At 39.8% G+C, this 22,635-nt stretch overlaps 1 protein-coding gene across 2 annotated transcripts in view; it reads right to left on the bottom strand.

The window, feature by feature from the left end:
- The window catches only part of LOC126194827 (ubiquitin carboxyl-terminal hydrolase 20), a 186,111-nt gene that overhangs the window by 100,042 nt on the left and 63,434 nt on the right, over window positions 1-22,635 (bottom strand). For both annotated transcript variants that reach the window (XM_049933156.1, XM_049933157.1), the window contains exon 10: window positions 13,150-13,271. In XM_049933156.1, coding sequence (XP_049789113.1) covers window positions 13,150-13,271 — 122 coding nt within the window. The remainder of the gene's footprint in view (window positions 1-13,149; window positions 13,272-22,635) is intronic.

Here is a 22,635-nt window from a genome sequence, read left to right as displayed (position 1 = left end):
GCCTTTAACATGTCAGTCGCATTCTTTTGAATGTCCTCCAGAGTACCAAAATGACATGTTCTAAGCATTTTTCAATTTCTTGAGAAGAAAACAGTCACAGGGACTTACATCAGGTGAATAGAGGGACTGTGGAACAACAGGATCATCTTTTGAGGTCAAAGATTCCCTGAAGTGGCCGCGTGACATGGGACACAGTCACCATTCAGCATCCACTTGTCTGCAATGTCTGGTCTCCTGAGCCTTTCAAGGACATCTTTGAAAAACACTTGGTTGACAATCTGCCCTAAAGAAACAATTCTTTATGCATGATGAAGCAAATCAGCATTTTTCTGATTTTTCATTTTCTCATTCAAGCTATTCTTCACCTTCTTGCTAAGAATTCATTACTGTATTCACAAGACTAAACAATTCGTGGCCATTGGCAATCCTCTCAGGATCAACACACATATTTCTTCGATTCTCCTTCTGCTCAGTTGTGTGGTTTTTCGGTGCCATTTTGGCACAGTCAAAATTTTGATGTATGGTGAAACTTTTTAAGTTAAACAGGTCACCCACCATCCTTATTGTTAAATGTTGGTCTCATATAACAAGAGCACCCACACGTTCAATGTGTTCACAGACTTTTGAAGCTGAAGTTCTCTTGAGTGAGGCTCACCTTCAGTGTTTTCTCGACCATCCAAAAGTGATTTGTGAAAGCTAAAAACTTGTGATCTTGATAACAAATGTTCTCCATAGGGTTGTTTCAACTTTTCAAAGGTTACACTTGCACATTCCCACAATTTAACATAAACTTGGTGACATAACATTGCTGTTAACTGTGTTGTTCCATTTTCATAACACGCTACAAGAATACAACTTCAATGATGGCACTCTCAAAAATAACATGATCGCTGTACAGACCCAAAACTTGGACTGAGCATTTGGAAGGGACAAACACACTGATCCACACAAGTAGAGCAACACAGTGTTGCCAGATCACTTGCAGTGTTTGTTTGTTTGTTTTGTTGTAGGGTGCAAAACTAACTAGGATCATATGTGCGCATGTCAAAACTACAGAACACAAAGACAGAGACGAGTTAAATATGACTAAACATCAATCCCAGTCAACATAAGAGAAGACAGCTAAAAACAGAAACTCAGAGAAAAGTCTATAAAATACACTACAAAGAAATGGAGATCCAGAACTAAAATTTAAATGGCCTTTGCCGTATTGTTACGGTGGATAAAAAGTAAAACGCGGTCGAAAGCCCGCGTATAGTTTGCTAAAATGGCCAAGAACTCTGACAACAAACCCAAGAGGGACGTAAACGGTTAAAAAACGAGCATTCTGTCCAAAAATGGTGCACAGTTTTAACTTGGGCGCAATGTACACAAAGTGGTGGGTGAGAGCCTTTTTAGCCATCATTTGTTAAGTGGCAGTGTCCAAAACGCAACCTAGTTAAAAATGACCTCCTCATGGTGGGATGGCCGAGAGGAGGTCGTCCAAGCCGCTGGGAGAGGCTTAATAACCTGGAGCTTATTCCCATGAAGGGAGGACCAGTGGCGATGTCAAAGTGAGACCACCTCCTAACAGACGGCAACACAGAGATCATCGGAAGGAATATAAGAACACGTGGGATGAGGTACGATAACTGCAGCCTTGGCAGCACCCTCGTTTCCTGTCAAACCAACATGACTAGGAACCCACATAAACAGCACAGTGGCTCCATCAAGAGTGAGCAAGTGACAGTTTTCCTGGACCCGCTGCATTAAGGTATTGGCAGTGTACAGTGCACAGAGGCTTTGAAGGGTGTTGAGACAGCCTGAGCAGATGACACAAATGAAAACCCCGTGGCACATCAGTAACAGCTACATTTTATCGACTGTTGTGAGCAGACGCAGTTCATATATCTATCACAGTACTTTCTGTGCAGCTATTATGACAAAACGAGTTCTTTCTGATGAACAATTGGAAGCATAATAAATGCATCTCACAATGACAAGAGTATTTCTGAAGAAGAAAATCACACCATTGACAACATTCTTCCTTCATCAGATTCAGAAGCCATTTCAGATATTGATACCTCAAATAACAATGTGCAAGCTGTTCAATTGATTCAGTCTAAAAAAAATCACGTGCATCTTAGGACCTTTCTGCAAACTGGAAGAGCATCTAGTGCAAACATTATAAAACTGACTCTTGGTCTGACAAGACAAGCAATTGCCAGAGTAAGTGATACAAAATCATCTTTTCAAGTTACGATGAATGATAATATTCAGAGGATTGTGGTGGAAATGGCTAATATTGAGGGTCCAAGAAAGTTTGGGACAGCTGGGAAGCTTTAGACGAAATTACACTTTAAGCTTATATTGGCCTGTTATTACTGGCTGATGTGTGTAAGTCATATGGTGAATCAAAATAGACTTTGTGGGATCCAGAAACAGGTAGAGCCATATTTCTTGCCATAATGATGACATGTCTGGTCGAAGAAGACACAGAGTAAATGACAGCTTGGCACCTATAAGAGTTCTGTGTGATAAGTGGGTGGAAATACCTTCAAAACTACATAATCCCAGCACAACTGTAACTGTGGATGAACAAGTGGTGGCTTTTCTGAGGACATTGTCCATTCAAACAATATACACCAAGCAAACGCTCAAAATAAGAGGTAAAAATATGGACTTTGCTTGATAGTACTACCTCTTATGTTTTGAAGACACAGATCTACACACGAAAATTACCTGGACAAGTACCCAAGAAAGCTCAAGGTATGAGGGTTGTCATGGACCTGGCATATTAACTAAAAGGACGAAATGTCACATGTGACAATTTCTTCACATCATAGGGACTAGGCCAAGGACTTCTCAAAAGACATTTTCACACTGCTGGGGATGGTGAGACAAAATAAGCCTTAACTCCCTAATAACACATCAAGCGAAGATGATGTTCACACCCCAAAGTTCTTTTTTAGTAAGGATACCACAGTCATATCTTATGTTCCAAGGAAGAGCAAACAGGTTGTCCAGATGAGCACAATGCATAACGGTGAGGAAATAAACAACAGAGAAGACAAGAAACCAAAAATAATTTTGAACTACGAGGCAAGTAAGGGAGCAATGGACACATTAGTTGCCTTATTGATACCTACACATGCAACAGGAAAACCAACCACTGATTGATGACCATCTTCTACAATACTAGCTATACTCCTGTCAATAATGCTTTTGTGCTGTGGAGAGAAATAGATCCAGGGCGGGAAAGAAAGTTCTTTACAAAAGAAGAATATTTCTCGATGGATTAGGAAGACTCCTAGTTACTACTTACAAGGGAACCTCCCCATCCCCCCCCCCCCCCCCCCCCCGTCAGATTTAGTTATAAGTTGGCACAAGGATAGGCCTTGAAAAACTGAACACAGATCAATCGAGAAAACAGGAAGAAGTTGTGTGGAACTATGAAAAAAATAAGCAAAATATACAAACTGAGTAGGCCATGAGCAAGGTTAGCAACATCTAGGAGAGTGTCAGCTTGTGAGCGCCATGGTCCTGTGGTTAGTGTGAGCAACTGCGGAACGAGAAGTCTTTGGTTCAAATCTTCTCTCGAGTGAAAAGTTTAATTTTTTATTTTCAGACAATTATTAAAGTTCAGGCACCCACACATAATCAACTTCGTTCTCCAAAATTCCAGGACATGTTTAGATTTGCTTGGACATATGCAGGATTTGACGGTCTACACACGGAAACATTTGAAAACATAAAAAACATATGTTTTGATAGAGCACAGGCAAAACTGTGCGACTGTGAAACTGTTGAATTCATTTGTTGCAGTTTATGTGACAAACTCTTATGTTTTCATCACTTTTTTGGGAGTGATTATCACATCCACAAGAAAACCTAAATCGGGCAAGGTAGAAGAATCTTTTTACCCATTCGCCAAGTGTGCAAGTTAGGTGGGTCGACAACATATTCCTGTCATGTGACGCACATGCCGTCACCAGTGTCGTATAGAATATATCAGACGTGTTTTCCTGTGGAGGAATCAGTTGACCTATGACCTTGCGATCAAATGTCTTCGGTTCCTATTGGAGAGGCACGTCCTTTCGTCTACTAATCGCACGGTTTTGCGGTGCGGTCACAAAAAACAGACACTAAACTTATTACAGTGAACAGAGACGTCAATGAATGAACGGACAGATCGTAACTTTGCGAAAATAAAATTTTCACTCGAGGGAGAACTCTAACCAAGAACCTATCGTTCCGCAGCTGTTCACTCTAACCACGGGACCACGGCGCTCCTCAGCTCACATTGTCCTTGATGTTGCATATCTTGCACATGGACTACTCAGTTTGTATATTTTGCTTATTTTTTCATAGTTTCACACAACTTCTTCCTGTTTTCTCGATTGATCTGTGTTCAGTTTTTCAAGGCCTATCCACTGCGTCAATTTATAACTAAATCTGAGGGGGGTGCGATGGGGAGGTTCCCTTCTTAGATTTAAGCTAGAAAAGTGCTGCCATGAAATGAACACTCAGTGGCCACTGTTACAAGAATACAAACCAAACAGGAAGTCCATCAACTTGATGGCAACTAGAACTGCAAATGTTCCAGATGCAAATTCTGTCCGTTAACCTGTGACAACAAGATACCAATGAAGTGTCCAAATGGTAACAAGCATGTAATAACACGACCCAATCTGTGGAATTCTAAGTAAAACTCTATTCTAATTTTTCCCATGACTGACATTTAATACACTTAAGTAAAATACTAGTGTGCAACAGTTCCTTGAGGGCCAGAACTTACATCATTGTTTTCGCTGTTGGTTTGTAAAACTGTAAAATTCGTTTATACCTTAACAAATACATCTTCATTTAAAATTATTATAATGTTTAACAATTTACATTCATCATGCCCTTTAAATATCACACTGGGTCATTATGACCCTAAAGAGCATATGTGCATTGTCTTTTTAAGGAAGACAACATATTTAAAGCCAGAATTTGTTAGTAGACATTCTCAGGGTAGTTTACTACTACCTTCAAGGGTATGCTAGTCTCTGTGAGACTCTCTCACAGGTCAAAAAAACCTGTGATATTCATGCTACCTTTCTCTGTATATGTTCAATGCCCTTTGCTAGTAAAGGTACAATACACTTGAGCAGTATTTTAGATTTACATGCAATCTCCTTTGTAGACTGATTTCACTACCCCAGTACTGTTCCTATAAACCAACACCTGCTTTATCCACAGTGGAGTCTTTGCTCTGCTTTGTTATAGGGCACAAAAAGAATTAAGGTCATACACACCCATGTCAGAACCTTAGAACACCAAGACAAAAAAGGAGTTTAAAGTGGCTACACACCATGTCCAATTGATGCAAGGAAAGACAGCTAAAAACAAGGAATTCCTATTGGAGAAAGCTCCACAAAATATGCCATAGAGACAACAGAGGTCCTGAACTAAAGATTAAATGTCCATCACAATACTGCTATGCCAGACAAAAAGTAAAATACAGTCGACAGCCAGCATGTCATTTGCTGAAACAGCCGAGAACTCTGAGGGCAAACAGACATTAGAATGTAAGTGGTTAAAAAAAGGGCATTCAAAGGTTGATGATGATGATGAGTACAAAATGTTGGGGGATGTTGTTGTTGTTGTGGTCTTCAGTCCTGAGACTGGTTTGATGCAGCTCTCCATGCTACTCTATCTTGTGCAAGCTTCTTCATCTCACAGTACCTACTGCAACCTACATCCTTCTGAATCTGCTTAGTGTATTCATCTCTTGGTCTCCCTCTACGATTTTTACCCTCCACACTGCCCTCCAATGCTAAATTTGTGATCCCTTGATGCCTCAGAACATGTCCTACCAACCGGTCCCTTCTTCTCGTCAAGTTGTGCCACAAACTCCTCTTCTCCCCAATTCTATTCAATACCTCCTCATTAGTTATGTGATCTACCCATCTAATCTTCAGCATTCTTCTGTAGCACCACATTTCGAAAGCTTCTATTCTCTTCTTGTGCAAACTATTTATCGTCCACGTTTCACTTCCATACATGGCTACACTCCATACAAATACTTTCAGAAACGACCTCCTGACACTTAACTCTATACTCGATGTTAACAAATTTCTCTTCTTCAGAAACGCTTTCCTTGCCATTGCCAGTCTACATTTTATATCCTCTCTACTTTGACCATCATCAGTTATTTTGCTCCCCAAATAGCAAAACTCCTTTACTACTTTAAGTGTCTCATTTCCTAACCTAATTCCCTCAGCATCACCCGATTTAATTTGACTACATTCCATTATCCTCATTTTGCTTTTGTTGATGTTCATCTTATATCCTCCTTTCAAGACACTGTCCATTCCGTTCAACAGCTCTTCCAAGTCCTTTGCTGTCTCTGACAGAATTACAATGTCATCGGCGAACCTCAAAGTTTTTATTTCTTCTCCATGAATTTTAATACCTACTCCGAATTTTTCTTTTGTTTCCTTTACTGCTTGCTCAATATACAGATTGAATAACATCGGGGAGAGGCTACAACCCTGTCTCACTCCTTTCCCAACCACTGCTTCCCTTTCACGCCCCTCGACTCTTATAACTGCCATCTGGTTCCTGTACAAATTGTAAATAGCCTTTCGCTCCCTTTATTTTACCCCTGCCACCTTCAGAATTTGAAAGAGAGTATTCCAGTTAACATTGTCAAAAGCTTTCTCTAAGTCTACAAATGCTAGAAACGTAGGTTTGCCTTTTCTTAATCTTTCTTCTAAGATAAGTTGTAAGGTTAGTATTGCCTCACGTGTTCCAACATTTCTACGGAATCCAAACTTATCTTCCCCGAGGTCCGCTTCTACCAGTTTTTCCATTCGTCTGTAAAGAATTCGCGTTAGTATTTTGCAGCTGTGACTTATTAAACTGATAGTTCGGTAATTTTCACATCTGTCAACACCTGCTCTCTTTGGGATTGGAATTATTATATTCTTCTTGAAGTCTGAGGGTATTTCGCCTGTCTCATACATCTTGCTCACCAGATGGTAGAGTTTTGTCATGACTGGCTCTCCCAAGGCCATCAGTAGTTTTAATGGAATGTTGTCTTCTCCCGGGGCCTTGTTTCGACTCAGATCTTTCAGTGCTCCGTCAAACTCTTCACGCAGTATCTTATCTCCCATTTCGTCGTCATCTACATCCTCTTCCATTTCCATAATATTGTCCTCAAGTACATTGCCCTTGTATAAACCCTCTATATACTCCTTCCATCTTTCTGCCTTCCCTTCTTTGCTTAGAACTGGGTTGCCATCTGAGCTCTTGATATTCATACAAGTGGTTCTCTTCTCTCCAAAGGTCTCTTTATTTTTCCTGTAGGCAGTATCTATCTTACCCCTAGTGAGACAAGCCTCTACATCCTTACATTTGTCCTCTAGCCATCCCTGCTTAGCCATTTTGCACTTCCTGTCGATCTCATTTTTGAGACGTTTGTATTCCTTTTTGCCTGCTTCATTTACTGCATTTTTACATTTTCTCATTTCATCAATTAAATTCAATATTTCTTCTGTTACCCAAGGATTTCTATTAGCCCTCGTCTTTTTACCTACTTGATCGTCTGCTGCCTTCACTACTTCATCCCTCAGAGCTACCCATTCTTCTTCTACTGTATTTCTTTCCCCAATTCCTGTCAATTGTTCCCTTATGCTCTCCCTGAAACTCTCTCTACAACCTCTGGGTCTTTCAGTTTATCCAGGTCCCATCTCCTTAAATTCCCACCTTTTTGCAGTTTCTTCAGTTTCAATCTGCAGTTCATAACCAATAGATTGTGGTCAGAATCCACATCTGCCCCTGGAAATGTCTTACAATTTAAAACCTGGTTCCTAAATCTCTGTCTTACCATTATATAATCTATCTGATACCTTTTAGTATCTCCACTTAAATATGGTGATGGCTAAAATCACAATGCCCAATATGCAACCTAGCTAAAATGATCTCACAGCAAGAGGGCAGAGAGATGGTCAAGCAGCTGGAAGAGGTTTAATTCCCTAGAGCTGGTTTCCATGAATGGAAGACCAATGGTGATGCCAAAGTGACACCACCTGCTAACAAATGGCAACATGGAGATCATCGGTAGGAATGGAAGACCTAGTGGGCCAAGTTAGGATGACTGCAGCCTTGGCAGCTGCTTCGGCAGCTTCGTTTCCTGTCAGACCGATGTGACCAGAAGCCCACATAAACAGCACAGTGGTTCCACCAAGAGTGAGCAATTGACAGCTTTCCTGGACTCATTGCACTAAACAATGGACTGTGTACAGCAAACACAGGCTCTGAAGGGCACTGAGAGAAGGAGTAGATGACACAATTGAAACACCTGTGTCACCTGATGTACTGTGTGGCTCGATACAGGGTAAAGAGCTCTGCTGTAAATACTCAGCAGCATTCCGGAAGCTGATACCGAAAATGGTCAGTGTCAATGAAGGCACACCCACCACCACCGTCAGTCCGACACCCCATCAGTGTACAGAAAGGTACTATCATTAAGTTCCATGCAAAGGTCAAGAAACTTACAGTGATAGACCCAATCAAGAAGACTGACCTTAGACCTTAGGAAGCGAATGAAGTCCAAAGTGAACATGGACTGTTGCATGAAGCCAAAGTGATGAAGGCTTCACCCCAATTGGGAAAGTAGGTGGTGTAGCACGGAGTTAAGCTGCCAGAGCAATAGCCAAAAGGAAACTGCAGGAGGTAACAGAGAAGAAGGATGCACCTCATACTGGCAGTCAATGGAGTCATTGAAGGAGGCACAGATGGGTGGCCTTTCGGCAGCTTCTGCATGGAGACTCTCTACTGGGCTAGCCTTAAAGGCACCAGTGGACAAATGGATGCCGCAATGGATTGTATTTAGACAGCACAAGTGATCAGTACAAACGAAGGAGGGTGGTCTGATCCACTCCTGAGGAAGTATCGCTGAGGACACACAGGATATTCAGGGACTGGGTACAGCAGGCTGCCAGCTAATACATGTGGGAGGACCAAGAACGTTTTCTATCAAGCATGAGCCCCAATAATTTCACAGTTTCAGTGAATGGAAGAGCAACAGGCCCAATATGGAAAGATGGCAGAAGAAACCCATTGCAGCGACAGAAATTCATATGAACGGTTTTGTCAGTGGAAAAGCGACAGCCAGTGTTAATGCCCCATGAGTAAAAGCTATTGGGACATCGCTGAAGACACCCCTCAAGGAGATATGTCTGTGGAGAACTGTAATAGACTGTAAAATCAGCAATGAAAATGGAACAGGGCATGCCTGGTGGGAGACAGGGCATAATAGGGCTAATGGCGACACGACACAGTACGGCGTTCAGGATGGTGTCCTGAGGCACCCCGTTTTCCTGCATGAAGGTGTCCAACGAGGCAGAACCCACATGTATCTTGAAAACTCTATCCTTTAAAAATTCTTGAAGAAAATGGGACAGGCAGCCACAGAAGATGCACATATAAAGAGCATGGAGGATCATCCCAGCGTCTTAGAAATGTGCCATCTGCTCTGATGCGATTTTATGTATGAAGGAGAAAGGGGTTGCCCACAAGACAAAGCTGCTTCATCATCTGAATGAACACCATCTGCCCCTGGGGCAAAAGACTGGGAGCACGTGAGAGCATGATCTAGCTCCCACATAGTAAGGGCACCATTGTAGCATTCACGATTATGAGAAGAGAAGAATATCAACTGTACCTCCTCCACTTGTTTCTGATGGAGGACGGCGGAGTATTAGTGGGTGGAGCTCGAAATCTCCACAAAATAGCAGCACAAGATGTTGGAGATAGCAACAGGGTCCACAATGACATCATATGCTAAGTTCAGGCTGGAAATTTGGGAATGGACCATGGTCCCAGATTAACAGTTGAAGGTTGGCCCACATGACAGAAGAGGAAGTGGAACTGTTAAAAGAACTTGTAAATAAAATCCAGCTACCTTTTTTGCTACCTCGAAGACTGCGATGACACTTTGCATGCAACTGTTTATAGTGAGAGCAGTTCGCCATTGTAGGATGACTGTTAAAAAATGCAGAGAGCACACTTCCATGTGCGAATCACACCATGGCATGCCTCAATCCACCAAAGGACTGGGACACGGTGCGGTAAAGGTGAAGCACGAGGAATTGAATATTCTACGGCAGTAAGAATAACTGTTAAGGCATTCCACCAGCTCATCACAACTGCGGAAATTTGGTTGTTGAAGGTTGCCAGGGAGGAATTTATAGCCTTCTTTGGTCTTTGGTGGAAGCACTACTCTATCAAATGTGAGAAAAATAGTGCGTATAGGAACTGAGGATGCATCAACCTTTTACATCACCCGATGGACTGCAGTGACACACTGATCACAGTAGTAAGTTTGGATTTCTCCCTCGGTCAGACCATCAAGTAGCCTAGTGTAAATAACACCGCATTAAGAATCCAGCGTTCAATAGGCCTCAACACGAACAGGACAGCCACGGAGAAGCGTCGCTGCGAGCAGTTGTTGGGCTTGAGAGTCAAAATTAGTCTCCAAAAGCAAAGTGCCATTGCATAAAAGAGAGCAGGATTTCACAGCACCTGCAATTGCATCAACACCTGTCTGAATAACAAACAGATTAACTGTAGTAAAGGACTGACAGTCTTTAGTACATGATATCATGAGGATCCAAGGTGCAGCTAGCAGAGTCTTTTGAGATGCGAGACAATTCCCGGGGGTGGGGAGTGAAGGGTGGGAGATGGGGGGTGGAGGAGGTGGCCGCGGGCCAACAAAAATGGCGGGTGTGGGGGAGGGGGACGGGCCAATGGACCGCCGGGAAGAGCAGTGAGGGTGGGCAAACAAGGAGGGGGTGCAGGCGAACGGCGAGGGGACGAACGGCGAGGGGACGAACAAAAAGTGGGGTGGGAGAGGACAAACAGGGAGTGGGGCAGGAGAATACAAACAGGGAGGAGGAAGGTAAAGAGGGTGGGGGCGGGAGAAGAAAAACCAGGAGGGGAGAGGGAAAGACAACCAGCGAGGGGGCAGGAGAAAAATGGTGAGGGGTGGGCGTGGAGGAGATGGACAGATATAGGAGGAGTAAGAGGCAGACAGAGGGGGGGGGGGGAGGTGGATTAGAGATGGGAGGTGATGGAGATTTGTGCACTGTGTCACACGTTACATTAGTTTAGTTGAACTTTGTAGCTAGTTTTCAGTTTCACGTTAGATTGACTGTGTCAGATGAATGTAATGAATGAGTGACAGACCGGATGCTAATGTTGCGTTCATAAAATTGAAGCTGTCCTGATCAGAGCACTGGAGGTTGGTCACAGAGGTGGTTCAGTCTTGGTACTATGTAGCCAGACAACAGACAGTTATGACGGTACGTACGAACACTCAAGAACATGATGAGCGAGTGTGGTGAAAAAAATTGCATGAAAATTTGAAGCAATTTGTGAATTTCTGTTATGAATTAATTATGTGCTTCTCTGAAAAACTTTTTGCTAACATTATTTCACCCAGAACTTTACTCACAAAATTTATTTACCTGGGATGGAATATTTATTCCCCTTACAACTGTTTTGAAGACTAAACATTAAGTGATAAGTATGTAAATGGAAATCTACAGAAAAAAGATTATTTATTTGGTATTCTACAGAACTCAAATATTTTTCATCATAAATGATTTCACATCTTTCCATTGACTACATTCCTTAAATGTTAGGTTTGTTGGATAGCATAATTAATGCTGTAAACTAAAATTATTGGTATGAGAGTAATGTTAACCAGATTATCAGACAGGCACCTTTCATGATTTTTTTGTAAATAATTATAAATGAATTTTTACATTTATTTTGGCTTTGGTAGTTTAATAGTTTATTTTTATTATTGTTATTATTATTGTCATTTGTTCCTTCTAAACACTACAAATTTTTTAATTTATTTATTTATTTTTATTTCAATGTTCTTATCTGCCAGGCAGCTGTGTCCTGTTTAAAAATTTTGCTATCGATTTCATTCATACAATAATTTGGCAGGGGGTGACACCAGTCCCTTAAACATAATAAATTGTTACACATGTGATTTAAGATATATTTTAAGCTGCAATTGTAACAGGCGGATGTTACATCAGGCAAGGGATGCAAAACGGTGTTCTGAGAGCATGGTCAATTCACTCTATGTTTGGTAGTCATGAGAGCAACATCTCTTGTATATAATTGTAACAGAAGTGTGCAGTGCACATGGAACTTTTACTTCAATCACAGCTATTACTCAGATATTTAACAGTTCTTATTTTTAAAAACATAGGAGAATGTAATAAGTTGACAATGATAACAGTGAAAACAACAATTAATCTTATTCATTAGATGTGCCAATTTGTAGATTTATACAGTACGCAATTTAGTGTCTCCCTAGCCCTAATACATGCGCATGCTACATAGCTAAAATTTTAGCAGTTAGTTTACCATCCAACACAACCAAACTTTTGCTCAGAATTACATCAAAGAACCAAATTGTCCCGCAAACTATTAGGTATAGATTCTCATCAGATCACTTCGGCAAAAATAAATAATAAGCTACAATACGTAGAATTGAAGCAATCAGATAATATACATAAATCACTCGCATGCTACCCTCTTTTGAAATTATCATACAGTAGGTGGTAGAAGCTACATGATTTTAAATCGACAAAACTAAAAGCACAATGTTAGATTTGGTAAGTTGCTGCTTTAATAGTTCAGAAGTGAAGCATTATTTAATATTACTTCTACAATATAAAAATACAAATACATTGAAATTTAGCTTGCTCAATAATACTACTTGGTACACTGAGATACAAAAAATAATGAACTTACTAAAATGCTTTGACATTTGCTATATTGTCAGCAAAATTCAGCTTCCGCAGTAGTTTGCAAAAACATACAGCAGAAAACTACTATCATAAAACAGATGACACTATCATCTGTCTATCCAGGGTCCAACAACAACATATTATTCAAACGAAATCAAGTGAAGGGTAATAACAAAAAAATTGTAAACTGTGACATGCTGACTTGCAGTATCAACAATTAAATGGAGATTAATAATATCTCTCAGTTGCACATATTAAGTAAATTTTACTGGCAAAAACATTACTCTGAAGTCACTTTTTTATGAGTGTGAATTCTGTATATAAATGGGAATAAACTTTGACGTACCTGTACATATTATCTCCTTTAAGTTCATCTGCACTGAAGAATGCAGCAAGACAGTCATGCAAACTGATTGTGGGACCCCAAAACCAGCTTCGTACCCATTCCCAGATCCAGGATACCCAACCCTTTGAGAAAAAAAAGAAATCACAACTTTACATATGATGTCAATGTGGAACAAAAAAATGGTTCAAATGACTCTGAGCACTATGGAACTTAACTTCTGAGGTCATCAGTCCCCTAGAACTTAGAACTACTTAAACCTAACTAACCTAAGGGCATCACACACACCCATGCGCGAGGCAGGATTCGAACCTGTGACCGTAGAGGTCACGCGGTTCCAGACTGTAGTGCCTAGAACCGCTCGGTCACCCCGGCCGGCCCAATGTGGAACAGTGCAACTGAATTCATTAACCTCTGCAACCATCATTCTACTTACATTATTAATTCTTTAAATTATATTTTCTTTAGGAATTACAATGATATATGGAAATACACGCCCCTCTTCTAAACTTAAATACAAGCATGTATTTCATACCAGTGTTCACAAGTCACATATTGACAGAAAATATGAGGCAGAAATACAAGCTGTAGTGAAACATAAAATAAAGAAAGGTAGAAAGAAAAGACTGCTGATAAATATTGTGTAGAGCCTGTTAAAATTACCAATATTCCTGGAAAAGAGCACTGTACCTCAAAATCGCTTTTTTGTAACCTTAAAAATTCCCTACTATAACATTTTAGAATCACTCTCTTCTAGAAACAGTGCTAAACCATACTGGATCAACTGGATGAAATATTTCACCAGGGATGCAACTATATGTTGGCATGAACACACTACCTACCACCGCCTAATGCTCAACCAATCTCCAAACCACTGTCTGTCTCCACCTGCATAGCAACACCGATAACCTTTCCTATCATATAGTTAATAACAGAGAAGCTGACCTCAATGAAAATCCTGCAGTACAAGCGAGGCAATCAATAATGGCAAGACCTACAACATTATATGGAGAAAAATCAGTGCCTTATTTCACTCAGTATAAATCTGGTTGTCCTTTTCTCCAATGTTTTCACCACAGGTATTTTTTACTTTAACTTTTCCTTTCCCCTCATTTCTAGCTTTTAAGAAACGCCGGTACATTATTTATTATTTTATAACTTCGCATGTTTTATATTCCTTCCTGCTGATTACTTTCTTGGCACTTAATTCATTTTAAAGACCACCACCACATTTCACATTTTGTCTTGTGATACTACTTCTTCACAGGAAATTTTCCCCCATTTGGTAGAAAGATTCTATATTTCTTAGTCCTTTTGGCTTAAAACCCATTCACACGAGACATAATGGGATGCACCAGCAGGTGACATCACCGTCAAACAGTAGTGTTTTCAAAATTAATGGCATGTCGATTTACATCACTTCTGTCATCCAAGTACTGCACTGAGACAGTGAGGTTGTGAGATACCAACTGTGGTTGTTCTTGAAAAGTTTTGCACAGTAACTTGCTGAAAAGTGAAATAACATGGAAAGTTCCATCCAAACATTTTCAGACATCGACATTTATTTGTTAGCAAAAATACATAAAAACAGAAAAAGTAGCAAATATTTATAGGGCAATATACTTAGAGGCTGCTTACTATATTACCTGTGTTTTTTTTCTTTCTTTCTTTTTTTTTCTTTTGAAGTACCAATTAACAATTTTTCTCCTTCAATAGAGGTGAACTGCACTGTTGAAATAGGTCATTTAATGAAGACTGTTTCATCAATTCATGTTCTTATTTATACACAGTTAGACCTTTTCCCTAGCCAATTATTGTAAAACTGAAATCATATTACACATTTAGATATTTGGCCCCTATTGGGGAATAACAATCAATGGGGAAAAAAAATATCCAAGTCATCTTGTAACATTGGCATTGCTCACAGAAATGCAAAGTCACAATATTCACTATGATGAGTGACCACAATGAAAATAGGTTAACTTCCAATGTCAGCAGACAATGACACCATCTATCCTACCAATGTCAATGTGAATGTCTAAACTTACTTCCTGAAAAACCTTGGCCTAGATGTTCTGTTTTGTACCATCAAGTGTGAATGACCTTTATACTGTAACAAGATCTTTGGAATTCTGTTGTCCATTCATTCATTAGCTTCTTTTCATTTTACTTGTACTGTTCATTTTTTTCACATATTACTATTTATTTTTCATCCAATAACCTTCCACAGACTTTAAAAATCACATTATCACCAGCTACTAATTTTCTCTTGTTTGATCAGATAGGTGGTAACTGACATTTCTAAGGATAGCTGATAAAACTACAAGTACTTCCAATTGTTTAAGAAAATTACTTTTGCCAGCATAAGTAGCTATGGGTCCATAATCATCTTCAGGTAACAATATTCGTGTTTATGTCACTCTTGCATGAGATTCGAAATATTTTCAGCCATTTTCAACATGCAGCATATAGCACTGAAATGCACCATATAAGCACAGACCTCATCATCATTGTCATTAATGTCACCTGTCATCATGACAAAGGGGAGGGGGGGGGAGGGTGAATTAAGTGTAAACAGTGTGGCAAGGGAACAAAATCAATAAAGGTTTGAAAACCAAATGCACATGATGGGAAGAATGAACTAGGTCCTCATTGAACCACATATTTCAATGCTATATTCCGTATGCAAACATTGCCATTTATACTAAAATTTTCTTGCAGATTTTTCAGCTATCTTTAAAAGGAAATAAGTGTCGTGCAAAATAAGCAATGAGACATTATTTTAATGTAGGTGTATAAGATAAAGTACAAAGGCATTTCTGGAAAGTCATCATGTTTGTGACAAGAAACAAACTGACATTTCTGGTTGAAAATGGGTATCACATAAAATGTGTGATGAGCAGTAGATGACTAAATCTATATGTAGCAAACATATGATTTGGAAACTTCTGCTTATCCTCATGCTTCTTACAACTCTCAGAAGAAACATGTGATTGTACAATCCAGCAATTGTATGTACAATGCCACTTCTCAGTCACATCGTGGAACCCAAGAAATTAATAATTTTGTTGCAGTTTTGTCTCACTAATCTTTTGTTCTATCTCGCTAAGCTTTTGTGTTCAATACCCAGTCGTTCCAGCCACCTACACACTCCATCATACGCGTACTGAACTGACTGTCCGAGATGTTGCATAGTCCAGCATAAATTGAATAACCATAGTCCAGCATAAATTGAATAACCAATCAGGACATGTGGGAGAGAAGTCATGAAAATGCCTCTTGCATCCATTTACAGAGAGATGCTTCTGAAGCTGCCTCTCCTGTGCTGTAGCTCTCCTCCTGGGCAGATGGCTTAGGCCATCTAACCCTGCAACAACTATAACATGTGCCTGTTCCTGCCTCAGTCTCTTTCTATTATTCTGCAGTAGCCCTGAATACCACAGTTCTTTTTGACATCCTGTAACTTCCAGCCACCCACCCCATTGCCCTTGCAACTGGTACATGGGATATTCTTCCTTGAGGATCCTTTGTAACCCATATTTGAAACAATAACCAGGCATTTTCTTGGATTTTATGAGGTTCGCTAATCCTGAAAATCCACTTCTTCCACTCTGTCCACACCCCACTGAAGTTGTCCTGTACACGATCTTCGTCTTCATAAAAGATGCGTTGTTCTCCTGCTGGCATGCTTAGTGACCTGCTCATTCTTCCAAACCTATTCCCCCCCCCCCCCCCTCAAGGAGGAACAAACCTTTCTGAAAGCTAAGGATAATTTTTTTACTGGGAATTTAGCTTCCTGAATCTAAATGTTCGGCAACCATTCTGTTTTGAGGTAAAATATAAGACTCATTTTAAATGCATCTGAAAATTTTAAAACTTCCACAGCTATAGTGGTGTGCGGGTAAGAAGGTGGGAGGTGGGGCAGCGCAAAGTAACAAGAAATGGTGGATCAGGTCAAATTCTCACCAATAGTGTCGTCCCCCTGTATCACACGTTGCTGAGTGAATTCTGAAGAGTTTTTATGGCTGATGGATCAGAAAAGCACCAAGTGTTACACTAAGAGGTAAGACCTATAGTGGTCTGAGCATGTAATTTCTCCAAAAAAGAGTCCACAGCAGACTACTTGTCACATGGTGCTTGCCAATGGCCAGGTGAAAATAGCTGAGGCCTGTGGTGTGAAACAGAGACCTGTGTAGTGTATATTTAGTGAAGCAAACATATGTATCCAAACCTATGGGTCTGCATCTTTTAAATCCTGGGGAAGCAACACAATCTTAGAAAAAAGCGTGTGAGATGGATGATTTCCGTAAGCATGATGGTTTAAGAACATTTTACAATGTACATCTTTTGATAGGCAAATATCGAACTGCAGACAATTTGTTTTCACAAGAAACAAAGAATTGATTTTAGTAGTAGTCAATGAACAGTTTTAAGAATATTAAAGGACATCGTCATGTGAGAGTCAGAGGAAACAATGCGATTTTTTGTTTTTTTAACGTATGTCCTCATGGTAATCAGGTCCTTGTGTCAAAATGGCGTACCTCTATCTCTTCTCGTTGCAAGAATAAGCTGCTGCATATCTCCAAGTTGGGAGCTTAATTTAGAGACAGATAAACGTATTGGCTCTTACATTCTTCTGTCTCGAGTCAGTGCATCTCTATTTTCGGATCAGCAAAACATATGGGCACTTACATTCTTCCAACTGCTTACTTCATGAAGTAAATTTGGAAATACGTTTTTATTCAGCACATACCATTATCTGCTTGTTTTGTATAAAGCAATATTGCTGCATTTGTGCACTATTTTCCTGTGTGCTGAAAGAGTATTATATGTTGTCTAGCAGATAATAACGAAGCTTGCGACGCCAAGTAGAAACTTCGCATCATGCCTTCCTGCTGAATCATTCGTCTGTTCATCAGTTCTCAAAACACTTTACGTACAAGGTTTCAAGCCGTTGCATTTCCCTTGAAAGAATCAGTAAGTGGAGAAACGCTAAACAATGAGTGCCCTTTGTAAGCATTGTCAACGCAGTCACGTTGCTGTCATTGTCACGTCAAATTGTGTTTAGTTTCATGTGGTATTCACTGTGAAGAGGTTGTTGTTAGTGTGCGCTCTCTGTTAGATAAAAAATGACTTCACGAGGAAGGAGAATGGTTGAGCTAGTGATGCAAAATTGCCACAGTGAAAGTAATTCTACATCCGATGAAGGTAAGATGAATTACTATTAATTTTATCTATGAGATAATCATCCACGGAGATACAGACTGTTAGTTTGATTGACTTGATTCCCATTCATTGTTTATATACCATATTGTAGAAATTACAGAAGCAGAATAAAAGAATGGTGAAACCTCGTCTGCAATACAAAACTGTTCCGAAGTGAAACCTGCAAGAGTTAACTGAAGAAGATTGCAATGATTTCAAAGTGCTTAGTTACAATTTGTACAGAAACCAGATGGCAGTTATAAGAGTCGAGGGGCATGAAAGGGAAGCAGTGGTTGGGAAAGGAGTGAGACAGGATTGTAGCCTCTCCCCGATGTTATTCAATCTGTATATTGAGCAAGCAGTAAAGGAAACAAAAGAAAAATTCGGAGTAGGTATTAAAATTCATGGAGAAGAAGTAAAAACTTTGAGGTTCGCCGATGACATTGTAATTCTGTCAGAGACAGCAAAGGACTTGGAAGAGCAATTGAACGGAATGGACAGTGTCTTGAAAGGAGGATATAAGATGAACATCAACAAAAGCAAAACGAGGATAATGGAATGTAGTCAAATTAAATCGGGTGATGCTGAGGGGATTAGATTAGGAAATGAGACACTTAAAGTAGTAAAGGAGTTTTGCTATTTAGGGAGCAAAATAACTGATGATGGTCGAAGTAGAAAGGATATAAAATGTAGACTGGCAATGGCAACGAAATCGTTTCTGAAGAAGAGAAATTTGTTAACATCGAGTATAGATTTAAGTGTCAGGAAGTCGTTTCTGAAAGTATTTGTATGGAGTGTAGCCATGTATGGAAGTGAAACATGGACGATAACCAGTTTGGACAAGAAGAGAATAGATGCTTTTGAAATGTGGTGCTACAGAAGAATGCTGAAGATAAGGTGGGTAGATCACGTAACTAATGAGCAGGTATTGAATAGGATTGGGGAGAAGAGAAGTTTGTGGCACAACTTGACTAGAAGAAGGGATCGGTTGGTAGGACATGTTTTGAGGCATCAAGGGATCACAAATTTAGCATTGGAGGGCAGCGTGGAGGGTAAAAATCGTAGAGGGAGACCAAGAGATGAATACACTAAGCAGATTCAGAAGGATGTAGGCTGCAGTAGGTACTGGGAGATGAAGAAGCTTGCACAGGATAGAGTAGCATGGAGAGCTGCATCAAACCAGTCTCAGGACTGAAGACCACAACAACAACAACATAGTTCGGGTTCATCAGACAATTACATACCCGAAAACAGCATGGATTCTTCATCACCACCACCACCACCATCACCATCTCTGAGGCCAAAGAAAAGGAGAGCTGCAGTTCAACAGAAACTGCACCTATCTTTAGAAAACCTCGGTAAGCAAAATGATAATCCGTGGATCTTGTTTAACATTTCAAATACTAATTTCTTAGCCACAAATTATTTGACAAACAAAATACATATACTGGGACTATTTTTTGAATATGATTGTGTGTACGCATTTTCTTAGTGGTCCTTTATTACATTCTGATTTATTTCTTCTCCTAACTGCGATGTTACTAAAATAACAACACATGTGCGTTTCAATAGAGCTAGGGCCATATTTGTTGTCTTTGGGTGAAGTGGTACAGTTTGTCATAATTATCGCAAGTCATAATTTTTAAAATACAATGGGACTATATGATTCATAGTTGATTAATGTGGTATATTATGCTAGATAAGGCACTAACGCCAGTAATATAATTTTCTCCTTTCCAGGCAATGTTACAAAGGAAATACAATACGGAAATCCACGTTCACCGACAAATCAGCTATTCAGTCCTGATTCTTCAATTTGTGTGGGCAAAGGTTTTGTGATGTTAATGAACATGCAACAGGAAGAAGTTAATCCAGTGACCGTTGAGTCTAATGATCAAGAACATGGGCAATCTGACAGAGGAAATTAAGTTGGTAAGGAAAATAAAACAAGAAAAAAAAGTAAGAACACTGGCAAGTGGAAAAAGAACATAAGAAAAATGAATAGGCAGTCAGGAAAGGTATACAAGTCAACTGCTAATAAAGAAGTACCAGCCACAACATTTAAGTACAAGGATTGTTCCAAATGCCCGATAAAGTGTAGCAAGAACATCAGCGAGAGTGAAGGGAGACAGATGTTCCAAGGATTATGGATGATGAAAGATTTAGAAAAGCAGCGACAGTATTTAGCTGCACTTATTAAGGTGGTACCTAAAGCAAGGTCACGTTCTGCACGTGCACAGTCTCGAAGAAATGTCACAAAGAAATACATTCTCCTGAAAAATGGTAGTGAAGTTCAAGTGTGTCTAGGGTTTTTCCTTAGCATTTTTAATATATCAGAAACATTTGTGCGATATATACAGAAGAAAAGGGACAGCAGCAACATGATTCTGTCTGCTGCCAAGAGGGGGTCATCATCGTCCAGGTATAAGGAGATCCAACAAGGCAAGGGAGAGAATAAGGAACCATATAAAATCATTTCCTACCATTCCATCACATTACTGCCGACAGAGCACTGTGCGACAGTTCTTACCAGGAGATTTGAATATACAAATAATGCACGAACTATAAAAGAAACGTTGCGAAGAGGAACAGGTTACTGCTGAAAAATATTGGCTTTACAGAGAAATATTCAATACAGAGTTTAACTTAGGCTTTCATGTACCAAGAAAAGATGTATGTGACCACTGCTATCGCTTTAAAAATCTCTCTGAAGAAAATCAAGAGGCAGAGAAAGACCAGCACTCAGAACACCTAAAGAGAAAGGAGGCTGCTAGGATAATAAAAAATGAATTGAAGGAGCGGGCCAAAGCAGGAGAATGTCATTTACTGGAGTTTGACCTAGAAGCTGAGAGATACTGTCCACACATAGCAGCTAAAGCAATTTTTTACAAAAGAAGACTAGCGGTATAAAACCTCACAGTATACAATACTGTTACCAGGAAAGCTAGAAATTACACGTGGCATGAAGGTGTGGCTAAACGTGGCTCAACTGAAGTAGCATCATGTGTATTTCAAGAGCTCCAGAAGATTGCAGATGGCCGTCCAGTTGTTTTGTTCCCGACACTTGTGGTGAACAAAACCAAAATGTCAACATGAGTACCATGTTCCTTCCTGCTGTCCAAACACTGAACATCCTAGTGATACAGCCGTGCTTTTTTGAGCCTGGCCACTCTTTAATGGAGTGTGATTCAGTCCATGCCCATGTAGAGAGGGCTGCAAAAAAATGTTAATATTTATGACCCTTCAGGGTGGTATACTGTTGTTCAAACTGCTACAAAACAGACTGTATGAAGTCACTGAAATGGACCAGAAGGACTTTTTGGATTTTGGTGCTATGCAGAAGGAAAAGTTTAAGAATACTAAAATTGACAGTGAAGGAAATCAAGTACAATGGCTTAAAGTGACGCAACTTCAATACCTCAAAAGTGATGTTAATCACATCTTTTTCGAGCATTTCCATAATCAGCAATTCAGAAGTTTGCCAGTTTCCAGAAAATCCCAAAATTCCGATACAATCTTCCAGTTGGAACCGAAATACCAAGGAGCACTGAAACTTCAGGAAGAGAAGGTAAAAGACCTCCTGGATCTAAGCCGCAATGGCATTATCAGGGAACAGTACCACGCATTTTGCAAGAGTCTTCAAGTAGAAATAGCTGGAGATTCATACTGTGGTGGCAACAGTTGTGATGAAGTTAGCTAGAAAGTGAACATTCATTGGTGATGTAGGTACAAATTCCACTCATATGTTTTTACTTTTACTGTACCCTATCTGTTTTAATGAGTAAATTACCTTTGTAAGTTTTATTTTGGCAAACCAAATGCATATCTCCAAAGTGTAAACCCTCTATGTAGATTTATTCACTTAGGATCATAAAGACGTATCTCCTTAGCACCATATTAAAAATTAATACAGGGTGTATACGGGGACAAGGAAAAAAAATTCCCGGATTATTCCCGGATTTCTCCCGGATATCCCGTTTAAAAAATATGCTTTTTCCCGGTCAAAAACACACTTTTTTTGTGCTAAGTGACAGTAGGTTTTCCGTAGATTTTCCCTCGGAACTGTAAAACTTATCAATCCTTTGAATGGTTAACGTTTTATACAATCGCGTAGAACTTCCCGGAAAAAAAGAAAAGACAGGGCAGAGAAGTTTTGGAGAGACTTTAAAAAAAAAAAGGAGATAAGTTTTGGAAAGACCTTCGATTTGCAGCATCATATACACTGCATATTTTCGTATTATGAAAGTATAAATTCGAATTGCACCCAACACAGCGTGTTAGTTT

This window comes from Schistocerca nitens, chromosome 7 (genome assembly GCF_023898315.1).
Source record: "Schistocerca nitens isolate TAMUIC-IGC-003100 chromosome 7, iqSchNite1.1, whole genome shotgun sequence".
NCBI lineage: Eukaryota > Metazoa > Arthropoda > Insecta > Orthoptera > Acrididae > Schistocerca > Schistocerca nitens.
The sequence above is the reverse complement of the archived record's forward strand: the minus strand, read 5'-3'. Positions and strand labels throughout refer to the sequence as shown.